The sequence below is a fragment of the Pelophylax lessonae genome, assembly GCF_965119305.1.
Source record: "Pelophylax lessonae genome assembly, chromosome: 1".
NCBI lineage: Eukaryota > Metazoa > Chordata > Amphibia > Anura > Ranidae > Pelophylax > Pelophylax lessonae.
The window spans coordinates 425,864,810-425,892,388 of record NC_138768.1 but is presented as its reverse complement, the minus strand read 5'-3'; the positions used below and the strand labels follow the sequence as shown (position 1 = coordinate 425,892,388).

The 27,579-nt window shown below is 47.7% G+C and overlaps 1 protein-coding gene across 2 annotated transcripts in view; it reads left to right on the top strand.

Annotated features, from left to right (window-relative positions):
* Window positions 1–27,579, top strand: part of LOC309544652 (thioredoxin-like) — a 69,445-nt gene that overhangs the window by 28,146 nt on the left and 13,720 nt on the right. The window contains exon 3 of one of the 2 annotated variants that reach the window (XM_082243561.1): window positions 13,459–13,518. The exons of the other annotated variant lie outside the window; for it this stretch is intronic. Within the exon in view, the coding sequence (XP_082099687.1) occupies window positions 13,459–13,518 (60 nt within the window). The remainder of the gene's footprint in view (window positions 1–13,458; window positions 13,519–27,579) is intronic. 2 annotated transcript variants of the gene reach the window in all.

The following is a 27,579-nucleotide window of genomic DNA, read 5'->3' as shown; positions in this document are numbered from 1 at the left end:
TGCTTAAGGCTCTGTTTGCTTCTCTCATGGCGGCCCAGGCGATCGCAAGTTGGACGCAGATGCTTAGGCGCGTCCTAGTGGCCGATTCGGCCTCGGCGGCGACCCTGGATATGGTGGATCAGATCCACCAGGGTGTCATGTATCTGTGTGATGCGGACCTGGACCTGATTCCGTTGGCTGCACGTGTGCACAGCGTGGCGGTGTTGTCTCGCCGCCTGGTTTGGTTGAAATGTTGGTCGGTGGACCAATCTTCACGTAAGACCTTAGCCAATCTGCCTTATGATGGGTCTCGCCTTTTTGGGGAGTCCCTGGATGTGTTGATTAAGGGGATCACCGGGGGTAAGAGCACTCTCTTGCCCCATTTCCCCAAGGCTAAGGGGGCTTCTGGGAAGAAGCATGCTAATTTTCGGCCCCCTCAGGGGTCCTTTCGTGCCTTTCGGCCGCACTACAAGGGCAAACCGTTCAAAGGCCAAGGCTCTCAGAAGAAGCCCTGGTCTGGGAAACAGAAGTCCGGCCAATCCGGACCTGCAGCCCATAACAGTTCGGCCTGAAGGGGCGCCCTCACCCAGTTTTGGGGTGGGGGGACGCTTGCTCGGTTTTCTTCAGCCCTGGTTGGCCCGTGTGCGGGACAGATGGGTTCTGGAAATCGTTCGATCTGGTTACAAGATCGAGTTTCTCTCTCGGCCGGAGAGCAGATTTTTTCCCTCAAATCTTCAACTGTCTCCAGAGCGCCTGCGGGATCTGCACCTGGCGGTGCGGGACCTGAGGGCTCGGGGAGTGGTGGTTCCGGTGCCTCATCGGGACAGATTTCGGGGGTTTTATTCCAATCTGTTCACCGTGCCCAGGAAGGAGGGCAAGGTTCGTCCGATTCTGGACTTGAAGGCTCTGAACCGCTCTGTGCGGGTTCGCAAGTTCCGCATGGAATCCCTGCGCTCGGTGGTGGCTGCCCTTGTTCCGGGGGAATTCATGGCCTCCATCGATTTGAAGGATGCGTACCTTCACATCCCCATATTCGAGGGTCATCAGAGATACCTTCGATTTGCCATTGCGGAGGATCACTACCAGTTCGTGGCGTTGCCCTTTGGTCTCGCCTCGGCTCCGCGGGTCTTCACCAAGGTGCTTGCACCGGTTCTGGCATTATTGAGGGCCCAGGGCATTTCTGTCCTGGGGTATCTGGACGACATTCTGGTTCGGTCTGCGACCAGACAGGGTCTGGAGGAGGACCTGTCTGTCACAATGCAAACTCTGCAGGAGTTTGGTTGGACGATAAATGTTCCAAAGTCGACACTGAGTCCGTCGGTTCGTCTCCCCTATCTGGGAATGATACTGGACTCGGTGCAGGCGAAGGTCTTCCTGCCGGAAGACAAACTCAGGACTCTTCAGGAGGAAGTCGGGTCCCTCAGGGACGTTCCACACTCGTCTCTGCGGACGTGTATGAGATGTCTGGGATTGATGGTCTCGGCCTTCGAGGCGATTCCTTTCGCGCAGTTTCACACGCGGGGTCTCCAAGCGGAGATCCTGTCCAGGTGGGACGGGCGACCTCAATCTCTGGATCTTCAGATCTCGTTGAGTCATCGCACCAGGGAAAACCTTCTGTGGTGGCTCCAGTCCCCGTTGGTGTCCGGGGGCAAGTCGTTTCGTCCGATCTCGTGGACGGTAATCACCACGGATGCCAGCCTGTCGGGCTGGGGTGGTGTTCTGGGCGTTCTGTCCGCCCAGGGGACCTGGTCGGAGGGGGAGTCTTCCCTCCCGATCAACATTCTGGAATTGCGTGCGATAAGGCTCTGTCTTCATCGCTGGACGGACCGGCTGCAGGGCTGCCCGGTTCGGGTGCAGACGGACAATGCCACGGCGGTGGCCTACATCAACCACCAAGGGGGCACCAGGAGTGCCCGAGCGGCTCGAGAAGTGGCCGACATTCTATCTTGGGCCGAGACTCATGTCCCGGCGATAACGGCGGTTCACATTCCGGGAGTGGAGAACTGGCAGGCGGACTATCTGAGTCGCCAGACCCTGGATCAGGGGGAATGGTCTCTCCACCCGGCTGTCTTCCAGATGTTGTGCGCGAAGTGGGGTCTTCCAGATGTGGACCTGTTCGCGTCTCGCCTCAACTACAAGGTGAAGAGGTTCGTGGCACGGACGCGCGACCCTCGGGCAGACGCGTCGGACGCGTTAGTGGCCCCGTGGCATCAGTACAGGCTGATGTACGCGTTTCCACCGATTCGGTTGCTGTCCAGGTTCCTTCGCAGGTTACACTCGGAACGCAGCACGGTGATTCTTGTGGCACCGGACTGGCCTCGCCGGTCCTGGTACGCAGACCTCGTGAATCTGGCGGTCGACGCCCCTTGGCGTCTGCCTCTTCGAGACGATCTACTGTCTCAAGGACCGATTTACCATCCTGCTTTACAGTCGATGGCTTTGACGGCCTGGCTGTTGAGACCGAGGTCCTGAAGGAGAAGGGTCTCTCTCCAGAGGTCGTTCATACTTTGATCAACGCGAGGAAGTCTTCCTCGGGGAAGGTTTATTACCGTACTTGGAAGGCCTATTTTGCCTGGTGTGAGTCCAGGGGGTTTTCACCCCGCACGTACTCGGTTTCCCGTGTGCTGTCTTTCCTTCAGTCGGGTGTCGATCAGCGTTTGGCGCTGGCTACGATAAAGGGTCAGGTGTCTGCGCTGGCCGTTCTGTTTCAACGTCCCGTGGCTTCCAACTCCTTAGTTGGCACCTTTTATTCAGGGTGTGCGGCATCTGGTTCCTCCTAGGAGGGATCCTTTGCCCCCTTGGGACTTGAATCTCATTCTATCTGTGTTACAACGTGCTCCTTTTGAACAGATCAGGGAGATCTCGTTGTCTATGTTGTCCAAAAAGGTCGCCTTTTTGGTGGCGATCACTTCGGCTTGCAGAGTGTCGGAACTGGCGGCTTTGTCCTGCAAGTCTCCGTACCTGGTTGTTCATTTGGATAAGGTGGTCTTGCGACCTAATCCTTCTTTTCTGCCGAAACGAGTTTCGGAATTCCATCTTAACGAGGATATTGTTTTGCCTTCGTTGTGCACGAAGCCTAAACATCCAAAGGAGATGAGATTGCACTCTCTGGATGTTGTTCGGGCGATAAGGGTTTATCTTAAATCGACTGAGTCTTTTCGTAAGACGGACTCCTTGTTTGTTCTTCCAGAGGGTCCTCGGAAGGGCATGGCGGCTTCGGCCTCTACCATCGCCAAATGGATCAGGCAGACCATTGAACAGGCCTATGCCTTGCAGGGGAAGGTTCCCCCTGTGCCTGTGAAGGCGCACTCTACTAGATCTCGGAGTACGTCTTGGGCCTGCCGTCATGGGGCTTCTGTAGCCCAGGTGTGTAAGGCGGCGACTTGGTCGACCGTGCACACTTTCACAAAATTCTACAAAGTAGATGTTCAGGCATCGGCGGATGCTTCCTTTGGCCGCAAGGTTCTTAGTGCGGCTGTTCCCTAGGGTCCCTTGTTGGGGAATCCTGGCTGTTGGGATAGTTTTTTGTATCCCCTGGGTTTTTTGTCTTTTCCTGGGTTGTTGCTCCTGTTGAGCACTTATTTTTGCTGTTGCCCAGCTGGTTTCCTTCCTTTGGTAAGGTTCCTTTCTTTGATGTGGAGACTGCGTTGCCTTTCGGCGCGGATGCGTTTCCCACCCCTCATGTTTGCACTGCTTTGGGACGTCCCCATATGTGACGAATATGAAGAGGCGGCGACTGTCGGAGGACGTAAGAGAAAACGGAATTTTTGTAAAATCTTACCTGTAAAATTCCTTTCTCTGAGTCCTCCGACAGTCGCCGCCCCCGCCCCTCTTTTGGGGTTTGAATGTATACTCTACTGCTATTCCACTAAAACTGAGATATGGTTGCAGGAAGTAGGAGGGTATTGACTGAGGGGACCACCCCTTGAGGGTGGGATATGTTAAAGCTTTATTGTTAACATATTCTGTTGCCTAGCTACTCCTTCGGAGCAAAGTCTAATACCCCATATGTGACGAATATGAAGAGGCGGCGACTGTCGGAGGACTCAGAGAAAGGAATTTTACAGGTAAGATTTTACAAAAATTCCGTTTTTTTCAAAACAAATAGCATTTATAAGACCGCCATGCAAATACGGTATGACAAAGTATTGCAACGATCTTCATTTTATTCTCTAGGGTCTCTGCTAAAAATATATATATAATGTTTGGCGGTTCTAAGTAATTTTCTTACAAAAAAAAAATACTGACTTTATCTTGTAAACAAGTGTCAGAAAAAGGCCTGGTCCTTAAGTGGTTAATTAGTGTTCACCGCCATGTGCTCCAATCATCCACATACATTAGTGATAATCCCCTCATCCGATGTGCCCTCACCTGGGGGATAAGACCAACCAATGGTTTATATATGCTTTTCTGGGGATCTGTTTTATACTGTTTCACTCCTTTGGTGGCAATCTTGAATTTAGAATCCTCCTTCTCTTATACTTATTTCCATACGCCCAAATCCTAAAGAGAGAAAGCTGAACATAGTGCTTTACCTTTAAAACAACCGGTTTATTAAACACTCACATTTTCCTGGTGCTTAGAGGTGTGTTTTTTTTTTTCCAAGGCCATTTTTTGGGGGGGTTTTTTCCTGGAAAAACTGAAAAAAATGAAGTGTGGAATGTTATTTTACAATGATAAATATGTCTGACATGGTATTCAAATTATATAACATGAAGACGCTGGTCACTCGCGATCGTCTGCCGTGAAGGGAGAAAGGCAGGCGGCTAATGTAAACAAGCCGCCTGTCATTCTCCCCTGTGTAGGAATAGTGATCATACAGTTCTACTATGTAGGACCGTTGATCACTGTTCCTACACCAGTAGCCATGTCCAATCACAGTTAGAAGCACGCCCCTAGGGACACACTTAACCCCTCCTTCCCCAATAAAGTTAACCCCTTCCCTGTCAGTGTCATTTTGCAGTAACAGTGCATATGTATAGCACTGATTACTGTAGTAATGTCACTGGTAACCCCAAAAGTGTAAAAAATGTCAGTCAAGGGTCCGATCTGTCCGCCGCAATGTCGCAGTACCGCAAAAAAAATTGCAGATCGCCGCCATTACGCGTTAAAAAAAAAAACACCAAAAATTACAGAAATCTTTCCCTTAGTTAGTAAACGCAATAACTTTTGCGCAAACCAATCAAAATACGCTTTGTGCGTTTTTTTTTTGTTTTTTTTTTTACCAAACATATGTAGCATAAAACAAATTGGCCTAAAATGTTAAAACATTTTGATTTTTACATTTTTTTTGGGGGGGAATTTCATATAAAAAATATGAAAAATATTGTTATTTTTGCAAAATTGACGCTCTTTTTTTGTTTATAGCGCAAAAAGTAAAAATCGCACAGGTGATCAAATACCGCCAAAAGAAAGCTCTGTTTGTGGGAAAAAAAAGGCCGTTTAGTTACAGCGTCCCACGACCGCACAATTGTCTGTTAAAGTCACGCAGTGCCAAATCGCAAAATAAGCCCTGGTCGGAATGGGGGTAAAATCTTCCGGGGCTTAGGTGGTTAAATGATTGCAAATTCTCTCAGCTGAAGACATGCAGACCATGTAATACAATTCAAGTAACACTATACAGTACTTATCAATGCAGCTCTGAAACAAAAGAAATATGCATTTCTGCCACCAATCACAGCGGCCATTCACCACGTGATCTGGCCGTCCAATGAGCGATGATCTCATATGTAAACATATGAGATCATCTCTCATCGCCGGCGCTCCTTCCTCACACGGAGCCTGCAGTGTGAGGAAGGAGGGAGAGCCTCACAGCGCCGGGGACACAGAGACATGTAATCAGGGCACTGATCACCAGTGCCCTGATTACACAAGGTAAAAACACACACACAGTGCTCCCCCATCAGTGCCCACAGTGCCCGCCATCAGTGCCCCCCATCAATGCCCACAATCAGTGCCCATAGTGCTGCTAGTCAGTGCCCATCAGTGCCTGCTCATCTAGGCACTGATGAGCACTGACTGGCAGCACTATGGGCACTGCGTGTGGGCACTGATGGTGCTGCCCATCAGTGCCGCTCATCAGTGCCACCCGTCAGTGTCCAGTGCCATCCGCCAGTGCCCATCAGTGCCGCCTCTCAGTGCCGCCTATCAGTGCCCAGCAGTGCCACCTATCAGTGCCCAGCAGTGCCACCTATCAGTGCCCAGCAGTGCCGCCTATCAGTGCCCAGCAGTGCCGCTTATCAGTGCCCAGCAGTGCCGCTTATCAGTGCCCAGCAGTGCCGCCTATCAGTGCCCAGCAGTGCCGCCTATCAGTGCCGCCTCTCAGTGCCGCCTATCAGTGCTCATCAGTGCGGCATATTAGTACCTCCTCATCAGTGCCCATAAGTGCCACCTCATCAGTGCCCATAAGTGCCACCTCATCAGTACAGCCTATCAGTGAACATCAGTGCCGCCTCATCAGTGCACATCAGTGAAGGAGAAAAATTTATTCTCAAAATTTACTCGCAGAAAATAAGAAAAACTTTTTTTTTTCAAAATTTTCTGTCTTTATTCTTTTTTTTTGTATAAAATAAAAAACCCAGAGATGATTACATACCACCAAAAGAAAGCTCTATTTGTGTGAAAAAAATGATAAAAATTTCAAATGGGTACAGTGTAGTATGACCGCGCAATTGTCATTCAAAGTGTGACAGCGCTGAAAGCTGAAAATTGGCCTGGATGGGAAGGGTGTTTAAGTGCACAGAAGGCAAGTGGTTAAATGGTATAGGGAACTTATTTTTAATGCTTTTTAAATTGCTATACCTGTAAAAGGAGCCAGCCTGAAGTGATCTAGCAGTACCTAATTTTCTGACTAAAGTTCCACTCTAACATATACAGTCCTCCTTATTCCATTTGTGATAAAAAAAAAAGAATAAAGTGCTAAAAAGCAAGTTTAGTTTATTTACTAATAAGCTGTACTTTAATTTCAAGCATAATACCTTTCAATACACATAATTTCATAATCCCAATTTAACAAAATGACTTTCAATTTTTAAAACCACTCCACACTTTTTTTTTTTCAAAAAAAAAAAAAAATTCCGGGCGGGGGCGTGGTTGGGTGTGTTCAATGTATTTATTAATATTTTTATTTTTTCATGGCTTTGAAATTTTACCCTACAATACCTAGAATAGAATACCCTAGAAACCTTGTCAGTACAATGGACTCAGATGCCAGAATTCCCATCTCCTTATTAATATTCTGGGGCTCCAATTGATTTGGCTGGCCCTACAATGCCCACAATGACTGGTGGGTCATCTGATCAGGATCCAATCGGACAACAGCAGTGGCATATACATTAACCATCCGGGAGGAACCAGAAGTCTTGTCTTAGTTAGAAAGATTTCTGTCCTGGGCAGGACCGTGGTAGGCAGTCTTCAGCTGTCAGCACCTTAATCCGGGGGAAAGGGGATCCCTCGGACTAGAGGTGTTCCAGGGCTCATGTCGCAGGTTAGTGAGCTCCAGGTTCCAACAACAAACTGAACAGGTTTGTCTCCAGATGCAGAGATCCTTTTGGCAGAAGTAGTGAATGCTCTGGCAGCTCATGGGATCACTTTAGCCTGATCTATGCTTTTTCTCCCTTCTAACAGCTCCTGTCTGCTCCACATGATTGAGATGGAAGGTATTCCAGTGATCCCTACAGCTCTAGACTAGACACCAGGTACTCCTGGCAGATGCCCTGTGGGCCCTTCAAGATTTTCAGGGTCTTCTGTCCCATAAACCAGCCTACCATCCTGCTGTATGGTCGCTGGTTATAACAGCATGGCTATTTAAAGCGATTGTAAAAAACAAAGTCTATACTTGCCTGCTCTGTGCAATGTAATTACAGAGTGGCCACGAACCTCCTCTTCTCTGGTTTTTCTGCTGGCACTCCTGGCTCCTCCTCTGTCCAGTGCACTCTTGCAGGCTCGCTCTCAAGCCCCGCTGCTGCTTCCATTGATAGACAGGGAGACTTGGCCCATCCCCCTTCTCACTGACTTTGACAGCAGCGGAACGACTCCTGGTGCCCCAGCAAAGCCAGAGAGACCCAGAAGTAAGGGGAGAGAAGAGCTGCAGACGTGCACAGGTCCGGAGTTATCAAGGATATTAATTACAACTTTGCCTTGTTGCTTTGCAGGATGTGTCTGAATTGGTGTCTGTAAAGAAACTTTTCTGGTCTTAAATTGGAGACAAGGTGCCTAGAACGTCCTTAAGGTGGTTTACATTTTTCACCTCAACCAGAATATTCTACATTGTTCAAAAGAATTAAACAAACACCTTTTAATCAGAGTATAGCATCAAGGTAATTAAACTCCTGGGATCTGGTCAGTTAAGTATCAGAGGGGGTTGTTAATCAGGTTCAGCTGCATTGGTGTTAATGAAACTAACAAGTGCACTAGATTGGCAACAATGAAACAACCTTCTAAACACGAATGTTTTTATGGGTGGAGGCCACTGACATTTTTTTTCCCCTACTCCTATTTTCTGACTGTTTTTTACTAGTTTTGCATTTGGCTAGGGTCATTGTCACTGCTGGTAGCATTAGACAATACCTGGACCCTATAGAGGTTGCACAAGCAGTCCAACTCTTCCAGGATGGCACATCAATATGTGCCATTGCCAGAAGATTTGCTGTGTCTCAAAAGCATGGAGGTGATTCCCAGGAGACAGGCAGTTACCCTAGGATTGCTGGACAGGGCCGTAGAAGGTCCTAAACCCATCAGTAGGACCTGTGTCTGCTCCTGTGTGCAAGAAGAAACAGGATGAGCACTGCCAGAGCCCTACAAAATGACCTTCAGCAGGCCACTGGTGTGAATGTCTCTGATCAAACAATCAGAAACCGACTTCATGAGGGTGGCCGGAGGGCCCAATGTCATCTAGTGAGCCCTGTGATTACTGCTCGGCACCATGGAGCTCAATTAGCATTTGCTGTTGAACACCATAATTGGCAGGTCCACCACTGGGGCTCTGTGCTTTTTACAGATGAGAGCAGGTTCACCCTGAACACGTGACAGACGTGAAAGGGCCTCGAGAAGCCGTGGAGCGCATTATACTGCTTGTAACATCGTCCAGCATGATTGGTTTGGTGTTGGGTCAGTGATAGTCCGGGGAGGCATTTTCATGGAGGGAAGCACAGACCTCTACAGGCTAGACAATGGCACCCTGACTGCTATTAAGTATTGGGATGAAATCCTTGGAGCCATTGTCAGACCCTACGCTGGTGCAGTGGGTCCTGGGTTCCTCCTGGTGCAGGACAATGCCCGGCCTCATGTGGCAAAGGTATGCAACCAGTTCCTGGAGGATGATGGAATTTATACAGTTGAATGGCCCCCACACTCACCTGACCTAAATCCAATAGAACACCTCTGGGACATTGTTTTGGTCCATCCAACGCCGCCAGGTTGCAACTCAGTTTGTTCAGGAACTCAGTGAAGGCCTGGTCCAGAGCTGGGAGTAAAGATCCCTGAATACCATCCGTCGTCTCATTAGGAGCATGCCCCAATGTTGTCAGGCATGCATACAAGCATGTGGGGGCTATACAAACTACTGAATACCATTTTTAGTTGCTGCAATGAAATTTTAGCAAAATGGACTAGCCTGCTGAATCGGGTTGTCTTTGAATTCAGCCCTCTGTAGGTTGATCATTTTTCATTTCCATCAAAGGACGTGACATCCTTTGTTCCTAACACATTACCTAGTCCATATCCATATAGATATCCAGCATGATGTCTTTCTCTATTGAAATCTGATGTGTTTTCAAAGTGTTCCTTTTAATTTTTTTGAGCAGTGTACTTCCATCCCTCTATCCAGCTCTAGTACATCAGGAGATCTAACCCTTCATTGTCTGGATGTAGTTGTGCTATGAGTCTTTTTCAGAGCCACTGCTTCAATTAGGAACATCTCTCTCTGTCATCTCATATGGTCCCTGCAAAGGGGAATCAGCTTCATGCTTTCTACCATATCTTGATGGGTATTCAAACTTATGGTTTTAAGGATTGGGTCCACCCTTTCCTGTCAACACATTCTACTAGAGCTGTAAGTGCTTCTTGTGTTTGTTTGTTTTTTTTTTTTTTTTTTTTGGCATCAGACAAAAATTTTTTCAAATTGGCAAAGCTGCCACTTGGTCTTCTGATAACAATCTCTGCCAGGTGGATTTTTAAGCCTCAGCTGACGCCAGCTTTGGGACTAAGGTCCTTCAGGCAGCTCTTTCAGCTGCATGCAGTCCACAGTTTTTTTTTTCCTGTTTTGTTAGTGGAACTGGTAATGTTATGTGTGCTGTGTTGTCTGTCGCTCATTTGGACTGCTTATGGATGCCCCAGGTGTCTGAGTCCTGTGTCCCTGTATGAACAAAACCCATAGGATTTTTGTACTCGCTGTAAAATCCTTTTTCTTAAAGTTAATTAAGGGACTCGCTGCTCAGTATTTATGGTCTTGCTCTCTGCACAGCTGTCTTACAAAACAAAGGCATGTTGGGGATAGGGTTGCCACCTCATCCCTTTAAAACAGAACACATGTTAATTACACAGGTTCTGTGGCTGATTAAGGTGGTAATTAAACTCACTTGGAGCCTTCTCTGCATTAAATTAGCCTCAGAACCTGTGTAATTAATTTGTGTTCTGTTTTAAAGGGATGAGGTGGCAACTCTAGTTGGGGATGTGAGGAGGTATTCAAGGCTGGTATCTTGTTTTGCCAGTTTCTGAATCCCATCTCAGAATCCTGTGTCTCTCAACTCAGAAAAATATTCTACAGCAGGTACAAACATACTCGTATCCTTGTGTTTTTAAGATTTGTGAATTGAACCTGTTGTCATTTTTTTTATCTGTGTCCCTCACAGGAAGTGTGTCCCTCAGCTGCAAAGACCTGTAGATTCTAATTCTGTGAAAAGTTTCAGCCTTGTGCCACAAAAGGAATGTCTGCTTTATAAAAAAAGCCTTCTCATGTTTTGTCTTGCATATTAATCTGCATAGATCCATCCTGTTTACACATTATCACCATTGTTATAGCCACATAATTGTTCGATCTGGCGTGGTTTAACTTGAGAACTGCCCCATAAATGGGCATCAAGAGTCTGCACGTAGCACTGAGATAGTTATGTTATGCAATAGTTAAATTGTATCAAGGAATATGCAATCTGATACATTTTTGTAGCTATAAAATGTAAAACATTACTACTTTTTTAAGCAGTAGAACTACTATACCCCGTATCTTATATTACTAAAGCTGGCCATACATAGAAAATCCTTTGTCGAACGACATACATTTTTTTTACATATATTTATTGGTTTTCAAGAAAAGACAAAACTGAAAAAAGAAGAAAACACATACACCAACAATGGTCTTGTGTTTAATCATTATAACCCCCCATGCACACTAGAAAGCTGCTGTAAAAATGCCAGACAAAAAACGCAATTTTTTTTTGCCAGCGTTTAGCAGTCTTTAGCCCAGTGTGTTAAGGAGCAGAACTGCTGGCGTCCTTAACCACTAAATAGCTGGGTAAGGAGTAGGCTGGGAAGCCAGCTGCCGCGTCCTTAACAACAGATGAGTCAGCAGGCTTCCCAGTTGACGACAAATGCACAAAATAAAAAAAAAAACATTGCCGGCAATGCAAAAAAAAAAATGGTGTCCCCCCAAAATCAATGCCAGACCCCTAAGCCGAGTATGCAGCTTGGTAGGCACCTGCTGCTGCCCCCAAAAGGGCTCCACCCGCACGAAGGCTTCCGCCGTCTGCCTGCTCTGCTGTGTGACCGCTCTCATATAGCTTAGGGGCGAGGCCACCCAGTGACGCCACCAAACCAGCATGCATTGGTCAGTGACATCAGTCACTCATTCAGATTGTGGGGGGGGGGTAGGATCCGGGGGCCACCTTGTTAAAGGGGGCTTCTAGATTCTGATAAGCCTCCTGCCCGCAGACCCCCACAACCACCACCCAGGGATGTGGGGAAGAGGACTTGCCTCTGCCCCAAAGCACCCCCCCCCCATGTTGAGGGCAGGGGGGGCTCATCCCCCAGGCCCCTTTACCCGGGCTGCCAGGGTGCATGCTTAGATATGTGCCCGGTATTGCCGGCAATGGTCTTTATTTCATTCAGCTGATGATTCATCCGTTGTTAAGGACACAGTGGCCAGCTTCCTTGTCCGCTCTAACAACCAACTAATCACTGGTTGCTAAGGACACCCTGTTTTTTTTTTTTTTACAGCTTCTAAATGCTTATGCCACTAAAAGCTCCTAAAACCTATGTGTGCATGGACCCATAGAATAACATAAAGAGGCGTTTTGAAGCTGTAAAAAAATTACTGACCCTGCTAAAAGCAGCAGTAAAAACACCCTGTGTGCATGAGGCCTAAAGCAATCAATAATAACCAAGATAAAGCTTGTTTTAGGTACAGTGGGTTAAGATACAAGATATCCACAAAAGCCCAAGTATTTACTGGTATCAGTGGCTCTGTTGGTTCCCCCCTCACTCACTGTAGTGGTGAAAACAGTTTACCAGGCAGGAAGTGAGAGAATATCTACAAGACCAAGATGGTAACAAAAATCTGATACGGGTTCTAATGTATTCCTAATTCAAAGCATTTTTATTTCTGTCTCCCTGGTTTTATTTATTTATTTTCCATAATTTCTCGTCTGGTAAAACACTTGTCATTGGAACTGTAGGTCAGAGGAAGTCTCTCACAGAGCCAAAAATAGCTGTAATCCTCACCTACTTTATTTAAAATAAAGTGTTTTGGCTGGACATAAACTTTAATGTTACCTAACTATATATTGCCTTTTCCATAAAGGAGTAGCCTTCTAGGAGGAATTTATAAATTGGGGCACTCAACCTGCTATTATCTCATTTCTAGTTGCCTGAGAATGGGATATGCATGCACAGTGAACAGTCATAGAGAATAATCACTATCACAAACATAAGTGCCGGAGCTATGCCATTCTTCCTCTCTGGGGCTGGGGCTGCCATGTAGAACCTTTAGTGTTCACTAGTAAAACTGGATCAACTGTCTAATGCAGTTTTTATATTGTATTTATAAATGCACTATACTGGTTGTTTTAGGGTGTGTTTTTTTTTTTTTCTTTCTTTTGGCTAGGTTCACATCTGTGCGGGTGACTGCGTGAACCCACTTATTCCCGCAGCTGGAACCACCTGCACAGAAAAACGCAGAAGGGATGTGTGGGTACCAATAATGCTAATGGCACGCCACACGCAATGGAAATCACACCCACACTTGGAACCGGACTACACTTATGGTTCCCGTGTAAGCTGCGATTTCTGAAATGCTGCAGGGACCTTTTCCCTGCTTTTAAGGAGGCACCACAGTCCATTTAAATGAATAAGCTGCCATGCCTGCGCAAAATGTGGTCAGCAAAGCCGCACAAATGTGAACCTAGCTTGCACCACATTATATACATACTAAAAGAATCAAACTAACGAAAAACATTCTTTTCTTTGTCTCAACTGTCTGTTTTTTAGGACTTGAGTAAAAAACACCCAGAGGCTGTGTTCATTAAGGTGGATGTGGACGATGCACAGGTAAAGCCGCTCTAGTCTTGAGCCTCTGAAATATCTCTTTTCTGGGAGGGCCCACCTTTTTTTATAATACAGTACTGTAGTAACTGAATGATAAGCATGCATTTTATTGTATCAACATACTGAACTATAGCAGGTTTGATGCCAGCAGATTGCAAACATACCAATTATTTTATATAGAGCCAGCACATTTTTTGAGCACACAGAATTATTCATGTGGTTCCAGAGTAGCTTGTGGTTGAATAAAGACAATAGTCCATCCAGTTCAACCTGTGTAGGTGTGTGTGGCTGTAATCATCTCACATAGCCCTGAATGTTCTGATCTTTGAGATGTATGTCTAAGAGTCTTTTGAAAGCCACCATACTACCCGCAGAAACCACCTCTTGTGGTAGAGAATTCCACAATCTTTAAGCCCTAACAGTAAAGAACCCCCCACGTTGCCTGAGGTTAAAACGCTTCTCCTCTAATCGCATTGTATGCCCTCGAGTCCTCATGCAATCCCTTCGACTGAACAGCTTTTTTTCTAAGCTGAGATCCCCATTGAGATATTTAAAAATTGCTATCATGTCCCCCCTCAGGCGTCTCTTCTCCAGGGAGAATAAATCAAGCGATTGCAGACGCTCTTCATAATTAAGGTCCTCCAATCCCCTAATTCGTTTAGTTGCCCTTCTCTGGACTCTCTCCAGCTCCAACACATCCCTCCTGAGGACTGGCGACCAGAACTGGACAGAATACTCCAGATGCGGTCGGACCAGAGTTTTATAAAGTGGAAGGATTATAGTCTTATCTCTGGAATACATACCTTTCTTTATGCATGCTAATATTCTGCTGGCTTTGGCAGCTGCCGCTTGACATTGCATGCTATTGCCTAGTCTATCATCAACCAAGACTCCCAGATCTTTCTCCATTTTTGATTCCCCCAAGGGTTCCCCCCCTAAAGTGTATTGTTCTTTTATGTTTCTAGTCCCCAAGTGCAAAACCTTACACTTCTCCACATTAAACCTCATTTGCCAAGTTGTTGCCCACTCCGTTATTTTTTCCAGGTCATTCTGTAGGATATCTGCTTCATGCTGTGCAGTTATTGCCCTGCTCAATTTTGTGTCCTCTGCAAAAACTGATATCGAACTACTGATCCCGTCCTCAATGCTGTTTATGAATAAATTGAACAAGGTTGGTCCCAGGACTGAGCCTTGGGGGACCCCGCTTACTACCTCAGACCAGTCTGAGTATGCGCTGTTTATTACCACCCTTTGGACACGCCCTTTTAGCCAGTTCCGTATCCAAGAGCAGACCCTGCTGTCGATACCTGCAGACCTTATTTTATAAATTAAGCGCTTATGGGGAACTGTATCAAACGCCTTAGCGAAATCTAAGTACACCACATCCACTGGTCTGCCCCTATCTAGCTCACAGCTCACCTCCTCATAGAATGCTAAGAGATTGGTTTGACAAGAACGCCCATTTGTAAACCTGTGCTGGTTACTGCTGATGATGCTGTTGTCTTTAGCAAACTCTACGATATAGTCCCTTATCCCCTCCAGAAGTTTACATACTATTGATGTCAAACTGACAGGCCTATAATTTCCCGGTATATGCCTCTGACCCTTTTTGAATATCGGAATCACGTTAGCTTTCCTCCACTCCCCTGGTACATCTCCTGTCCTAATACTGTCAGCAAAGATCAGGAACAGTGGTCTAGATATAACCTTTCTGAGTTCCTTGAGTACTCTCGGATGTACGCCATCCGGGCCTGGTGATTTGTTTGTGTTAAGTTTATCCAGCCTTTCCCTGATTTCACCCACTGTCAGCCATAGTGGCAAGTCCTGTGTATTACTACTAACCATACAGTCGTGGTCAGTGTACCCCTCCTTTTCCTGTGTAAAGACTGACGAGAAAAAAGCATTCAGCACGGTTGCCTTTTCAATGTCCTCTGTAACCATCCTCCCATCATCGTTAATTATGTGTGCAATATGCTCTGCCCTAGTTTTTTTGCTGTTGATAATATTTAAAGAATTTCTTTGGGTTTTTTTTTTTTTTACTATCCTCCGCTATTTGTCTCTCAAAGTTTATTTTAGCCATCTTGATTTTGTGTTTACTTTTCTTTTTTGCCTCCTTGTATTGGTCGAAAGCCGATACTGTGCCCTCTGATTTATATTTCCTGAAGGCCAATGTTTTTCCCCTAATAAGTTTTTTTAACGCTACGGTTTAGGCAGCCAGGTTTGGCTTTGTCTCTTCTAAATTTATTTCCCATAGGAATGCACTGCAAGATGCATTTGCTTAATATGTTCCTAAAGCATTCCCATTTTCCTCTGTGGTCAGTGATCCCAGGGTTTGGTCCCAGTTTACCCTTTCCATCAATGAGTACAATTTTGGAAAGTTTGCCCTTCTGAAGTTTAGGGTTCTTATGTTCCCCACTTGCCTTGTTATATTGTTATTTACACTAAATGTGATCATCCTGTGATTGCTAGAGCCCAGGTAGTCCTGGACTCCTACCTCCAAGATTAGGTCTGGGTCATTAATGATCAATAGATCCAGGACTGCGTTTTCCCTAGTCGGAGAGTCCACCAACTGTGACATGTAATTATCCTGTAAGGTTTCCGTGAATAGACGGGCCTTTTGGGAGTGTGTAGTCCCCTCTACCCAGTCAATGTCGGGATAATTGAAGTCCCCCAATATGATGACTGATCCTAGTTTTGCCACTTTACCCAATAGTGCTAAAAATTCCAGCTCTAACCCCTCCCCTTTTTTAGGTGGCCTAACATAGAGGTCTTGCATATGCACATCAGAAATCATTTCGGTAATACGGGGCATACATAAGGCCCCAAATTCCAGTACCATGCTGTACATCATTCATTCCCGTCCAGCAGCAGTGTATATCAGCCTCCCAAAGACTTTGACGGTCTGCAGGCAGTGGAATCTATGCTGCGCCTGTACCTTCTGGTCACACAAACTCCAAGATTGGATGCCGAGGGGCCAAAGTAGAACTATTTCAGGGCTATGGACATTTAAATAGTTACATTTTAGTTGTACAGGACACTGGATCTTTAGTCATTAACACTTTTTTTTTTTTTTTTCCCTTAACGTCTTTCAGGACAGCACCTGAGAGATGGCGCCTCCCACTTGCCAATAGGAAACACCACTTCCATCAAACTTTAAAAGGAGGCTTCTCCCCACAGCTCATCAGTTTTTGTGTTTCCTCTGGCTGAGGGACACCTAGTGGGGAAGTCGGGAGCTCTTAGGTGCTGTCCTGAGAGACCAGGCTTCCTGCTCCACCATACCTGTTTTTCTTAAGTTCCTCCCATACCACACAAACTGTTTGTTGGATGGGCTCCCTCTCCCGCTTCGGTGCTCGGGGAGAACCTGTACTGCTCATAGATGCCGCTCCTAGGCGGCGGTAGAGACTGGCAGTGGACATTTCTTCTTTCCTGGTCCCGCCCGTCGGTCTAGTTGCGCAGGTGCTGCCACCATTTCTCTCTTGTTCGTTGACAGGCACAGCTCCATATCTTCTTTAGACCTTTGGGTTATGCTCCTCCAATCAGGAATAGGAAACTAGGTAGGAAAAAGCTTTACCATGCCTATGGGGGCTGTCCCTACAGGCACAACCCCCCCCCCCCCACACTCTGCTACAGTAGCCAGTTTGTTTCTGCCTAGTTTAGGAATAGGACCTAGTTCCCTGCTGGGACTTTGGCCTTAGCTATTAAAGGGAAATTCTTTCTTTCTTTTTTCACTAGTTAGAGTTCCTGGAGAACTACAAGCAACAGCCGGCTGTGGTTTCGGACTGGATATTCTAGATCCGAGCATGAGCAGGTTATAGTCCAGAACTAGACCTCGCCACGACAGAGCCCTGATTGATGGGGACGAGCCTGCGAGTGGACAAGTCTCGCCAGGATGCGATTGACATGGAAGGCCTTAAGTCGCAGCGTACCCCCTGGCTGGCAGCACCCCTACCCCGGGTGGGAGGTGGACTGTACAGAGTGGCCCCTACCTGGTACCGTGGTATGGTGAGCAATACTGCCCCCCCCCCAATTCTCTGGCATTCTCAGGGTGGACGTGGGCCCCTCCCTGGAATAGTCAGAGCCTCGGTTCCCCTGGCCTCTGGGATGTTAGCCCTACTCCCTCCTAAGTATCTTAGCCTACCCACAGCAGGTCCTACCTTCGGTGGGTGGAAATATTGCGGCCGCGGCAGTGTTTTTCTGCGGGGTGGCCTTGTCCTGTTGAGGTCCCTTCCTAGGGGCCCTCTGATGCCACTTGTCTGGGACCCCCTCTGGGGGGCTTGGAGACCGCATGGTGCGCCGTGGGGGCCGCCATTTTGCTGTAGATTCATGCTTTCTTTTGAAAGAATGAATCGCTGTACAGGCAAACGGCATGTAGCACACAAATCTAGCTGTGAAAGGCTGTGTTGTGATTTCCTGTAGAAGAACATTTTACCTTCTGTTTTCCAAAAACGTGCTGGCAGTCTCCTGAGTGGTCCCCTGTATGTTTTCTCACCCACTCTGCTATCAGATTGTTTTGGATTGGGACTAGGTATACCACTCAGTTAGCGGTGGGATCGTGATTTAGCGACTTTTAAAGTGACACTGCATTCTTTTCATATCGGTTTAAAATGGGAGTCCCAGGGTACTATTTCACCTGCAGACCCCCTAGGAGTGGCTGCGGAAACCTCTGGATCGCACCCCTTGTCTGCGATTACAGCAGTCTTGGAAATCCTGGTGTCAAAGGTAGATTTTGTATGTAAAAGTGTTGCTAGCCGTAAACGCCCGCTTCCTTCGCCTCCCTCGATAATTTCCTCAGATTCTGAGGCAGATATGGCCGCCGCAGACACACCCCATCCTGAGGGGTTGGTGCGGGAACGCTCATTGGTGGAAGAACTTATAGTTTCAGTGCGGGAAACTTTAAAATTGGCTGATGAATCTACAGCAACGGGTTTGCAGATGTCTTTTGGTTCCCGAAAATCGGGCAAGGTGTTCGGAGCTTTTGACAATATTGTCAATGAACAATGGTGGCGCATCAAGCACATGCTAGTGGTGCCTAAGCGCCTTAAACGCTGTTATAATTTTGCAGATGCTGTTTCCACTAGGTGGACCGTGCCACCAAAGGTGGATCACCCGGTTTCCAGGCTGCATAAGTCTACTGTGGTTCCGGCGGAAGAATCCCCGACCTTCGCGGACCCTGTGGATAGACGGGTGGCGTCTCTGTCCCGCCACCTACACGTGCTAGCGGGGTCCATATTGAAACCAATATTTGTGAATGTTATGGTGTCACAGACGGTGACTGAATAGGTGAAGTTACTAAAGGGTAACTTGGAAGCTGAGCAGCTCCCTCCAGCGGTTCTGGAACTATTGGACCAGATAGCTCAAGCCCTGGTGTTCATGTGTGATGCGGCTCCTCTAGTGGTCAGAGTGTCAGCTGTGGGGATTGTGACTATCTCTGGACGAGTTGATGAAAGGCCTTATTGGGGGGGGGGGTACTCTTCTTCCTTAGCCCTCTAAGGGCAAGGTGCCACTTCAAAGACAGGGGCCTTCCTTCACTGCTCATAAGCGGCTTTTTCGTACCTCTGGGTCGCAAGGAAAAGGAAAGCCATTCAGGTCTTCTGGGAGTTCCAAGAAGCCATGGTCAGGTAAATCAAAGACCTGTCCTTCCGGATCTGCAGACAAATACTGGTCTGCATTAGGGGCACCCTCACCCACTTCTGGGTGGGGGGACCTCTTTGCTTCTTTCCGGGACCTTGGGCTTCCTTGATTCAGGACAAATGGGTTCATGAACTGATTCGATCAGGGTACAAGATTGAATTCCGGTCCGGTCTCATCCGTAGGACAGATTCTTCCCATCCAATCTGCGCCTATCTCCAGACCGATTAAGGAATCTACGAGAGGTGGTACAAGATGTCGCAAAGATTGGTTATGTCAGTTCCCTCTCAGGAACGCTTTCAGGGGTTTTATTCAAACCTGTTTAGTGTGCCTAGAAAAGAAGGCAAAGTGTGTCCAATTCTGGACCTCAAGGCTCTGAATCGCTTTGTGCAGGTACAGAGGTTTTGCATGGAATCCATTTGAATGGTAGTGGCGTCACTACACCAGGAAGACATTTTGGCCTCCATAGATATCAAAGATGCATATCTATACATCCCTATCTATGTTGGTAACCGGCGGTTCCTTCGTTTTGCCGTAGCAGAAGAGCATTATCAAATTGTGGCGTTACCCTTTGGTCTCGCCTCCGCTCCCAGGGTGTTTACCAAAGTATTGGCCCCGTTGTTGGCTTTGTCGTGCCAACAGAGGATTGCGGTACTGGGGTATCTGGATGATCTCCTATTGAGAGCAGACTCTCATTCAGCCCTGATCATCGCCCTGACAATCACTTTCAGCTCCCTGCAGGAGTTTGGGTGGAACATTCATTTCAAGAAGTCCACCCTTATACCTTGAGACTGGATTATCTGGGCCTGACTCTGGACTCCGCTTTGGCAAGGGTCTTTCTTCCCCCTGGACAAGCTGCAAAAGTTGCAGGGGGTAATCCGGTTGTTGTTGGAAAACAATCTGTCCTATCTGCGAACTTGCATGCGGGCCTTGAGTCTAATGGTATCAACCTTCTAGGTGGTTCCGTTTGCTCAGTTCCATACCAGACCTTTGAAGATTCTTGTGAAATGGAACAAGGATCCAAAGTTCTTGGACACTTTGATTCAGTTGAGCCGCAACACAAGATCTGCTCTATTATGGTGGGTTCATTCTCCAGCACTATGCCAGGGCAAGTCCTTCCTCCCTTTTTGGACGGTGGTAACCACGGACGCCAGCCTGTCAGGCTGGGGCGGGGTGCTGGGGAAGCTCTGTGCCCAGGGAACCTGGACAGTAGAAGAGTCCAAACTGCTGATAAATGTTTTGGACCTCAGAGCAATAAAGCTTTGTCTGAGCCACTGGAGGACTCGTCTGTAAGATTGTCTGGTTCGGATTCAATCTGACAATGCCACGGCTGTGGCTTGCATCAATCACCAGGGGGGCACCAAGAGTGTCTTAGTGGCCGAGATTATAGCTTGAGCAGAAAAGTTTGTTCCAGCCCTCTCTGCTGTACACATCCCAGGTGTGGAAAACTGTCAAGCAGATTACCTGAGTCATCAGGTGTTGTATCAAGGGAAGTGGTCCCTACACCCCAAGGTGTTTCATCTCCTGTGTGTGTGGTGGGGGATGCCTGAGGTCGATCTGTTTGCTTCTCGTCTTAACAAGAAGGTGCAGAGGTTCGTAGCCAGGTCTCGTGATCCTCTGGCTGACGCCACAGATGCGTTGGTGGCTCCTTGGGGTCAGTATCGGCTGATTTTATACCTTTCCTCCATTGAAACTCCTGCTGAAGCTTCTACGCAGGATAGAGGTGGATTCAGTTCATTCTGGTGGCTCCAGACTGGCCTCGTCACTCTTGGTACGCAGACCTAGTAAGGTTGGTCGCCGATGCTCCTTGGACACTTCCTCTCAGGGGAGATCTGTTGTCTCAAGGTCCGATCTTCCATCCTACTTTACAGTCGCTGACTTTAACGGCATGGCTGTTGAAAGCCAGGTGTTGAAGAATAGAGGTCTTTCTGACTCTGTGGTTCCTACGCTATTGAAAGCTAGGAACTTGACTTCCAGGAAGATATATCATCGTACGTAGAAATCGTACATTTCATGGTGTGAATCGCTGAAGGTGCACCCTCGCTTGTTTTCAGTAGTTAGGCCTTTCTGCAAAAAGGGGTTGAACAGCGGTTGGCTTTGGACACCATCAAAGGCCAAGTGTCTACTTAGCGCAGTAATTTTACCTTCCTATTTATAGCCTAACAGTTGTAATGAAAAAAGCAGCTAGCACCAATGGCTAGACAAAGAAGTGACAAATAACCATAAAAACCAGAAAAATGTGCAGCGCTAATATCAATGAATGTGATTAAACAAATGACACAATTATGAGTATAAGTGCCGGGTCACACTTGTGCGATGCGGGAAGGCTGCGAATTCGCAGCCTGTTCCCGCATCGCAAACGCACATCTGGCAGTTCACACTGCCATATGCGATACGCAGGGGGTGTCAATTAAATGTTAACGACACCCCCAGTTTGATCACATATCACAGTGCGATCTGACAGTTCGCACAGGATCGGATCGCACAAGTGTAAACCACTGTGTGATCTGATCCTGATGCGGCTGAAAAAAAGGGTCATGTGCGACTTTTGTGCGGGTGCAGTGCGAATTTAGCCATACAAAGTGTATGGCTGAACTCGCACTGCACATTCGATCGCATGTAATGAAGGAGCAGTGCGCTCCGATATTACATGCGATCGCCGCACACGCTATAGTGTGAACCGGCACTAAATGTCCAATCTGAAACCACATGGAAATTAATAAAGTCCATCAGTAGAAAACAAATCCCAAGTGAGTAATGTGATGAAATGAATCCAACATATGAAAACGTGATCTCAATGTGCAGCAAATCCCAACACCAGTAAAGATAAGTGGATTGCGCTCACCAGATAAAGTGGACCCAGATACCTTATAGCACATGGGTCATAAAAGCTTGTTGGAATAATAGATGGATGTCCCAGCTGGATAAACCGACCTCGATGGAATCCATATAGATCAGCAACGATTATGGATGCACCAGATCCCAGCTTCAACATGGATATGTATAAAAACCAGAGGAGGGACAAACCTAGTGTAATTCTGCTATTATCAATTTATTAAAAGATAAAGCCGATACATTTACAAACATCCACAGGTAAATTGCATGTCAGGGATATGTAGCAGGGCTGACTGTAGTCCTCTTAACGCGTTTCAGCATAGATGCCTTTCTCAAAAGATAATGTCAGCCTCAGAGTTGCCCACTAATATATAGTCTTATGGATGATATTATTCCGCCTATAGGAAATGACCGGCGTGAGCCGCATCAGAATGTAATGGCGCCGGCGTGCGCACCAAGCCTCGCCACGGTGGACCGCCAATAGCGTAACGTCACTTCCGGGACAAACCGGAAGTGACGACGGTGGAACGCAAATAACGCCGGACATGCACTCCAAGACTCAATTCCATGGTGTATCTCCCTAACCGCACTTCCGGAATAAACAGGAAGCACCGCTGCTTCCTGTTTATTCCGGAAGTGCGGTTAGGGAGATACACCATGGGATTTGTTTTCTACTGATGGACTTTTTTTATTAATTTCCATGTGGTTTCAGATTGGACATTTATACTCATAATTGTTACTTTGGCTATATATTTTCAATGCCTGTTAGCTACGCATGCCTTGATTCTTACTTTCATTCAGGGAGTGCGCCATATTCCTCCTCCGAGATGGTCCCCGCTACCTCCGTGGGATCTGAATCTGGTATTATCTGTTCTTCAAAAACCTCCTTTTGAGAACATTCGGGAGATTTTTCTGTGTTCATTGTCTCAGAAGGTTGCCATTTTTGGTTGCTATCCCTTCTGCCCGCAGAGTATCTGAATTGGCAACGTTGTCATGGCGCTCACCTTATTTGGTGGTCCACAGAGATAAAGTGATACTCTGACCAAATCAGTCTTTTCTCCCTAAGATGGTTTCTGATTTTCATTTGAATAACTTTGTGCTGCCTTCACTCTATCCCAAGCCTAAGCATCCCAAGGAAATTGCCTTGCATTCTTTGGATGTGGTTCGGGCAATCTGGGTTTACCTGGCGACCACTGAGTCTTTCAGAAAATCAGATTCTCTATTTTGATTGGCTGTGTCTGCAGTGACCATATCCAGATGGATCAGGCAGAAGGTTTTTCAGGCTTATTAGCTGAAGGGTCAGGTTCCTCCTTTCCCTGTGAAGGCGCATTCTACTAGAGTGCTGAGTGCCTCTTGGGCTTCTCGCCATCAGGCATCATGGGATGCAAGTGTGCAAGGCGGCAACTTGGTCATCTGTGCATACGTTCACAAAATTCTACAAAGTTGATGTGTTTGCATCTTTGGATGCCTCTTTTGGCCGCAAGGTTTTGCGGGCTGTTAAAAGAGAATCTTTTTTGTTCTCTTTGAGGGTGTATGTTTTTTTCTAGGTGAGCTCTAGTTGTTCCTTGTTGAGCTCCATTTTACCTGGTTGGCTGCGTTTAGCCTTTGGGGAGTTACGTTCTTTGCGTTTTTTGTCTTCCCACCCCTCATTAAAATACTGCTTTGGACATCCCAATGGTCTAAAGAAGATATGGAGCTGTGTCTGTCGATCAATGATAGAGAAAACGGGATTTTTGTACTTACCGTAAAAGCCTTAGACTAAAAGTTCATCGGCACACGCAGCACCCGTCCCTCTTTCTAAATGAATGTTTTTGTTTTTTTTTTGTCTTCTAAACACTGCTTGCAACAAAACTGGCTGCTGTAGCACAGTGTGGTGTTATACCTGCAGGGATAGCCTCCATAGGCGTGGCAAAGCTTTTTCATGCCTAGTGTCCTATTCCTGATTGGAGGAGCATAACCCAAAAGTCTAAAGAAGATATGGAGCTGCGTCTGTCGATAACCTTCAGAGAAAAGGATTTTATGGTAAGTACAAAAATCATTTTTTTTTTTTGGTGACTCGCCCGGCTGGAAGTGAGGTATCCGGCGAGGGGCAGCGCTCGTAGAGCAGGCGCTCTGCGTCTCTTCTGCCACAAAAAAGCGCAGGGGGAGAGGGGGGGAGCAGATCTAGTGCCTAGTTCCGGTGCGGTGCTGTTGGAAGTCCGGAACCAGCGTTCCTAGCCACATGTGGACACTGCAACACCGCTATGGAAACTGTCACTGCAGCAAGTGGGACAGGCACCAGCAAGGTCCAGGTAAGGGGTGGATTGGTCTTCTTGCCCTGATTACTGTGGGGTCTCTCTCCTTCTTCTTTGTGGCATCCAAAAGCAAGCTTTGTGGTATTTCATTTATGGGAGAGCTATTTTTCGGTCCTGATTTAGACTCTGTTCTAGACAGGACAGCTGACAAAAAGAGATCATTCCGTATTAAGAAGAAAAAACAACCAGCTAAACGGCTTTCTCTTTCGTTCATTGACGGACACAGCTTCAGATCTTCATAACCGTTGGATTATACTGCCCCCTACAGGAGTAGGACACTAGGCAGAAAAGCCTGGCTACACCCATGGGCAGTCCCAGGGGGTATACTCCCTCTCTCTGCTATAGGCACTCAGTTTTTCTTTTTCTGCCTAGTCAGGAGTTAGGACCTAGTTCCTTGCTGGGATCTTTGGTCCTGGCAATTTTTTATTCTTAGATAGAAATGTTTTATCTCCTGGATTTTTCCTGTGAGATCTACAATTAACTGCCAGACTGGGCGACAGGCTGGATAATCTAGATTCAGTGGTCATCCCAGTTTGGCCAGCGAGTGGGCGCAGACCTCAGCTCCGCAGTAGGTCGACCGCGACATAGCCCCATTGGACAGGGGCTGGCCTGCGAGTTTAATGCCTCGTGAGGCGCAGCGTTCCTCCTGGCCTACAGCCTCCCATTTCGATGGGGAGGGATTCTGTCTGGAGCAGTGCCCGCCTGGTCCCTGGTATGGTGAGTAGCTGTCCCCCTCTCTCCCCTTGGAAGGTCTTGGGACAGTTGGACCCCCGGGTTCCCCTCCTTCCTGTCAGCCCCCCCCCCCCTTGTCATCTTTCCCACATCCTATCTACCCCCCTCCACATATGTTGGGGCTGTTTTGGTGATATGGTCCACCTCCTGGGGTGGGGGCAGGGCTCTATGCTGGCGATGGGGGGCCACGGGGGTGCGCCGCCAGTGACCAGACGATCAACTGTGCGGGGGGGAGGGTTGTACCTGGTGGGGGCTCCCGCCAGGGCCCCCTGTCCTGTCTGGGTCTGTCTTTGAGGCCTGGGTCCCTGTAAGCCTCGTGGTGAAGCCATTTTGCTTTGCCTGTGTGTTTCTCTACACGTCGGCCATGTTTGTGTAGTCCGGTGGCTATTTTGCGGTGGTTTTCCATTAAAAATAGCGGGGACCATGACAGTGGAGCCCAGTGGGCGGTGCTTTCAGCTGTGGGAGTACCTCTTCATCCCCTGGTGCTGACTCCTGGATCCTTTCACTTGCTGATTGCCGTGCAGATTATACCGGTGGCTGCAGATGTCTGTTTCTGCTGGGTGGTGAGTCTGGTGGGGTTCTCTCCCTCTCTGCTGAGGATCACTTTTTGCTTGTGCTTGGCGACTGGGTGGTGCTGCCAGCGCATTCTGGGTTGTCCCTTGAAGTAGTTAGTGGTAGTTTTACACTTTATCTTTTTTTTTGTGGGGTGCCCCTGGTTACTCATGGGGTCTTTGGAGCACATCTCCAGAGACTGCGGTGCCCCCCCGGGTCCCAACCATCCATCGATGCACTGATGGCGGTCCTGGAGTCCTTTGTGTCCTGAGTGAAGATGGTCTTCGGGCAATGGGCTAGCAAAAAGCGCCCCTGCTTTCCCTGCCTCATCTGTTTTATAAGATCCTGAATCTGATTTGGCGCCGAAGACGTGGGTCACCCTGTTGGGTCTACAACCACGCGCCATGCGACGGCACCGGCCCCGCTCGTCATTTCCGGGCGACGCCGCATTCCCCTGCTAAACAGCTTCTGGGCATGCCCAGAAGCTGTGGAGGAATGCGGCGTCGCGCCGGAAGTGACGAGAGGGGCCGGTGCGGCGCATTCTGGGACAAGAAGACGCGGAAGAAGACACAGAAGAGGACCGCGCCGGCTTCAGCTGCCCACAAGAGAGATGGAAACGCTGTGGAAGAAATTTTTATAAGTAAGTATTTCTTCTAAAAGGTAAGTGCGAACCGGGACAGATCAGAGGCTAGCCATTGTGGAATGTGCTAGCCCTGACTGTCCTAGGGGTATGTTTATTAAAAAATGACATCTGTGCCCGGAACTCCGCTTTAAGAAGTGGACTGTCACACCCGTGGTGGACCCTCTGGTTTACAGATTGAACAAGGCAACCATGGTTCCGGTTAAAGAGTCACCAGCCTTTAAGGTTCCGGATGATAGGAAGGTGGAGGCTGTGGCCCGCAATATATACACTCTGGCTGTTTCGGTATTGAGGCCAGTATTCACCATTGTGCTGGTGTCACAAACTCTGACAGGGTGGGCTAAGCTTTTACGCAGTGAACTGGAGGGAGAACAGCTCTCCCCTGTCTTTGCTGAGCTGGCGGACCAGCTGGTCAAGGGGCTGCAGTTTATCTGTGATGCCTCTTTGGATGCGGCTCCCCTAGTGGCTTGGCTCTCTGTTTTGGCAATGGTCCTTCAGTGTGTCTTTTGGCTCAAATGCTGGTCTGCGGCCTTGACGGATCTTCCCTTTCAAGGAGATCGCCTATTTGGAGCTACCCTGGATCACATCACAAGATCTCAGAGTGGGGAAGAGTACCTTTCTTCCGCAGGCAACTAAGGGCAAGGAACCTTGTCGTAGACGTTGGCCTTCCTTTTTGGCTCATAAGAAGTTTTTTCGTCCCTCAGGGTTGACTGACAAGGGCTTGAAGCCTTTCAGGGCCTCCTCTGGAGGATCCAAATCAACCTGGTCTTGCAAGTCGAGAGCGGGCTTCTCAAGACGCGTGGACAAAGCTCCTTCAGCATGAAGGTGTGCCCTCTCCCGTATCGGGGGTGGGGGGGATGTCTTCGCTAGTTTCCTGACCCGTGGACTTCCCTGGAGCAATATAAGTGGGTCCACAAAGTCATTCATTCCGGCTACAAGATCAAGTTTCACTCTTGTCCCCCAGGAAGGTTCTTTCCTTTCAACTTGCGCCTGTCCCTGGACCGCTTACAGGGTCTGTTTGGGGCGGTACAAGACCTGTTACATCAAGGGGTGATCGTCCCGGTTCCAACTTCGGAACATTTTCAGGGTTTTTACTCAAACCTTTTCCCAGGAAGGAAGGCAAAGTGCGTTCCAATACTGGACCTCAAGGCACTAAACTGCTTTGTGTCGGTGCAGAAGTTCAGAATGGAGTCCATTCGCACGGTGACGGCATCCCTGCATCAGGGGGATTTCCTCACCTCTATCGACAACAAGGATGCTTACCTTTTGTAAGATTCTGGTACCTTTGGTACCCTTATTGCCCATTTTCCTTTTCATATTGCGTCCCACCTTTTTAGTTAGGTGGAACGCATATACCTTTAAGCCGGATGACATCATCGCTGA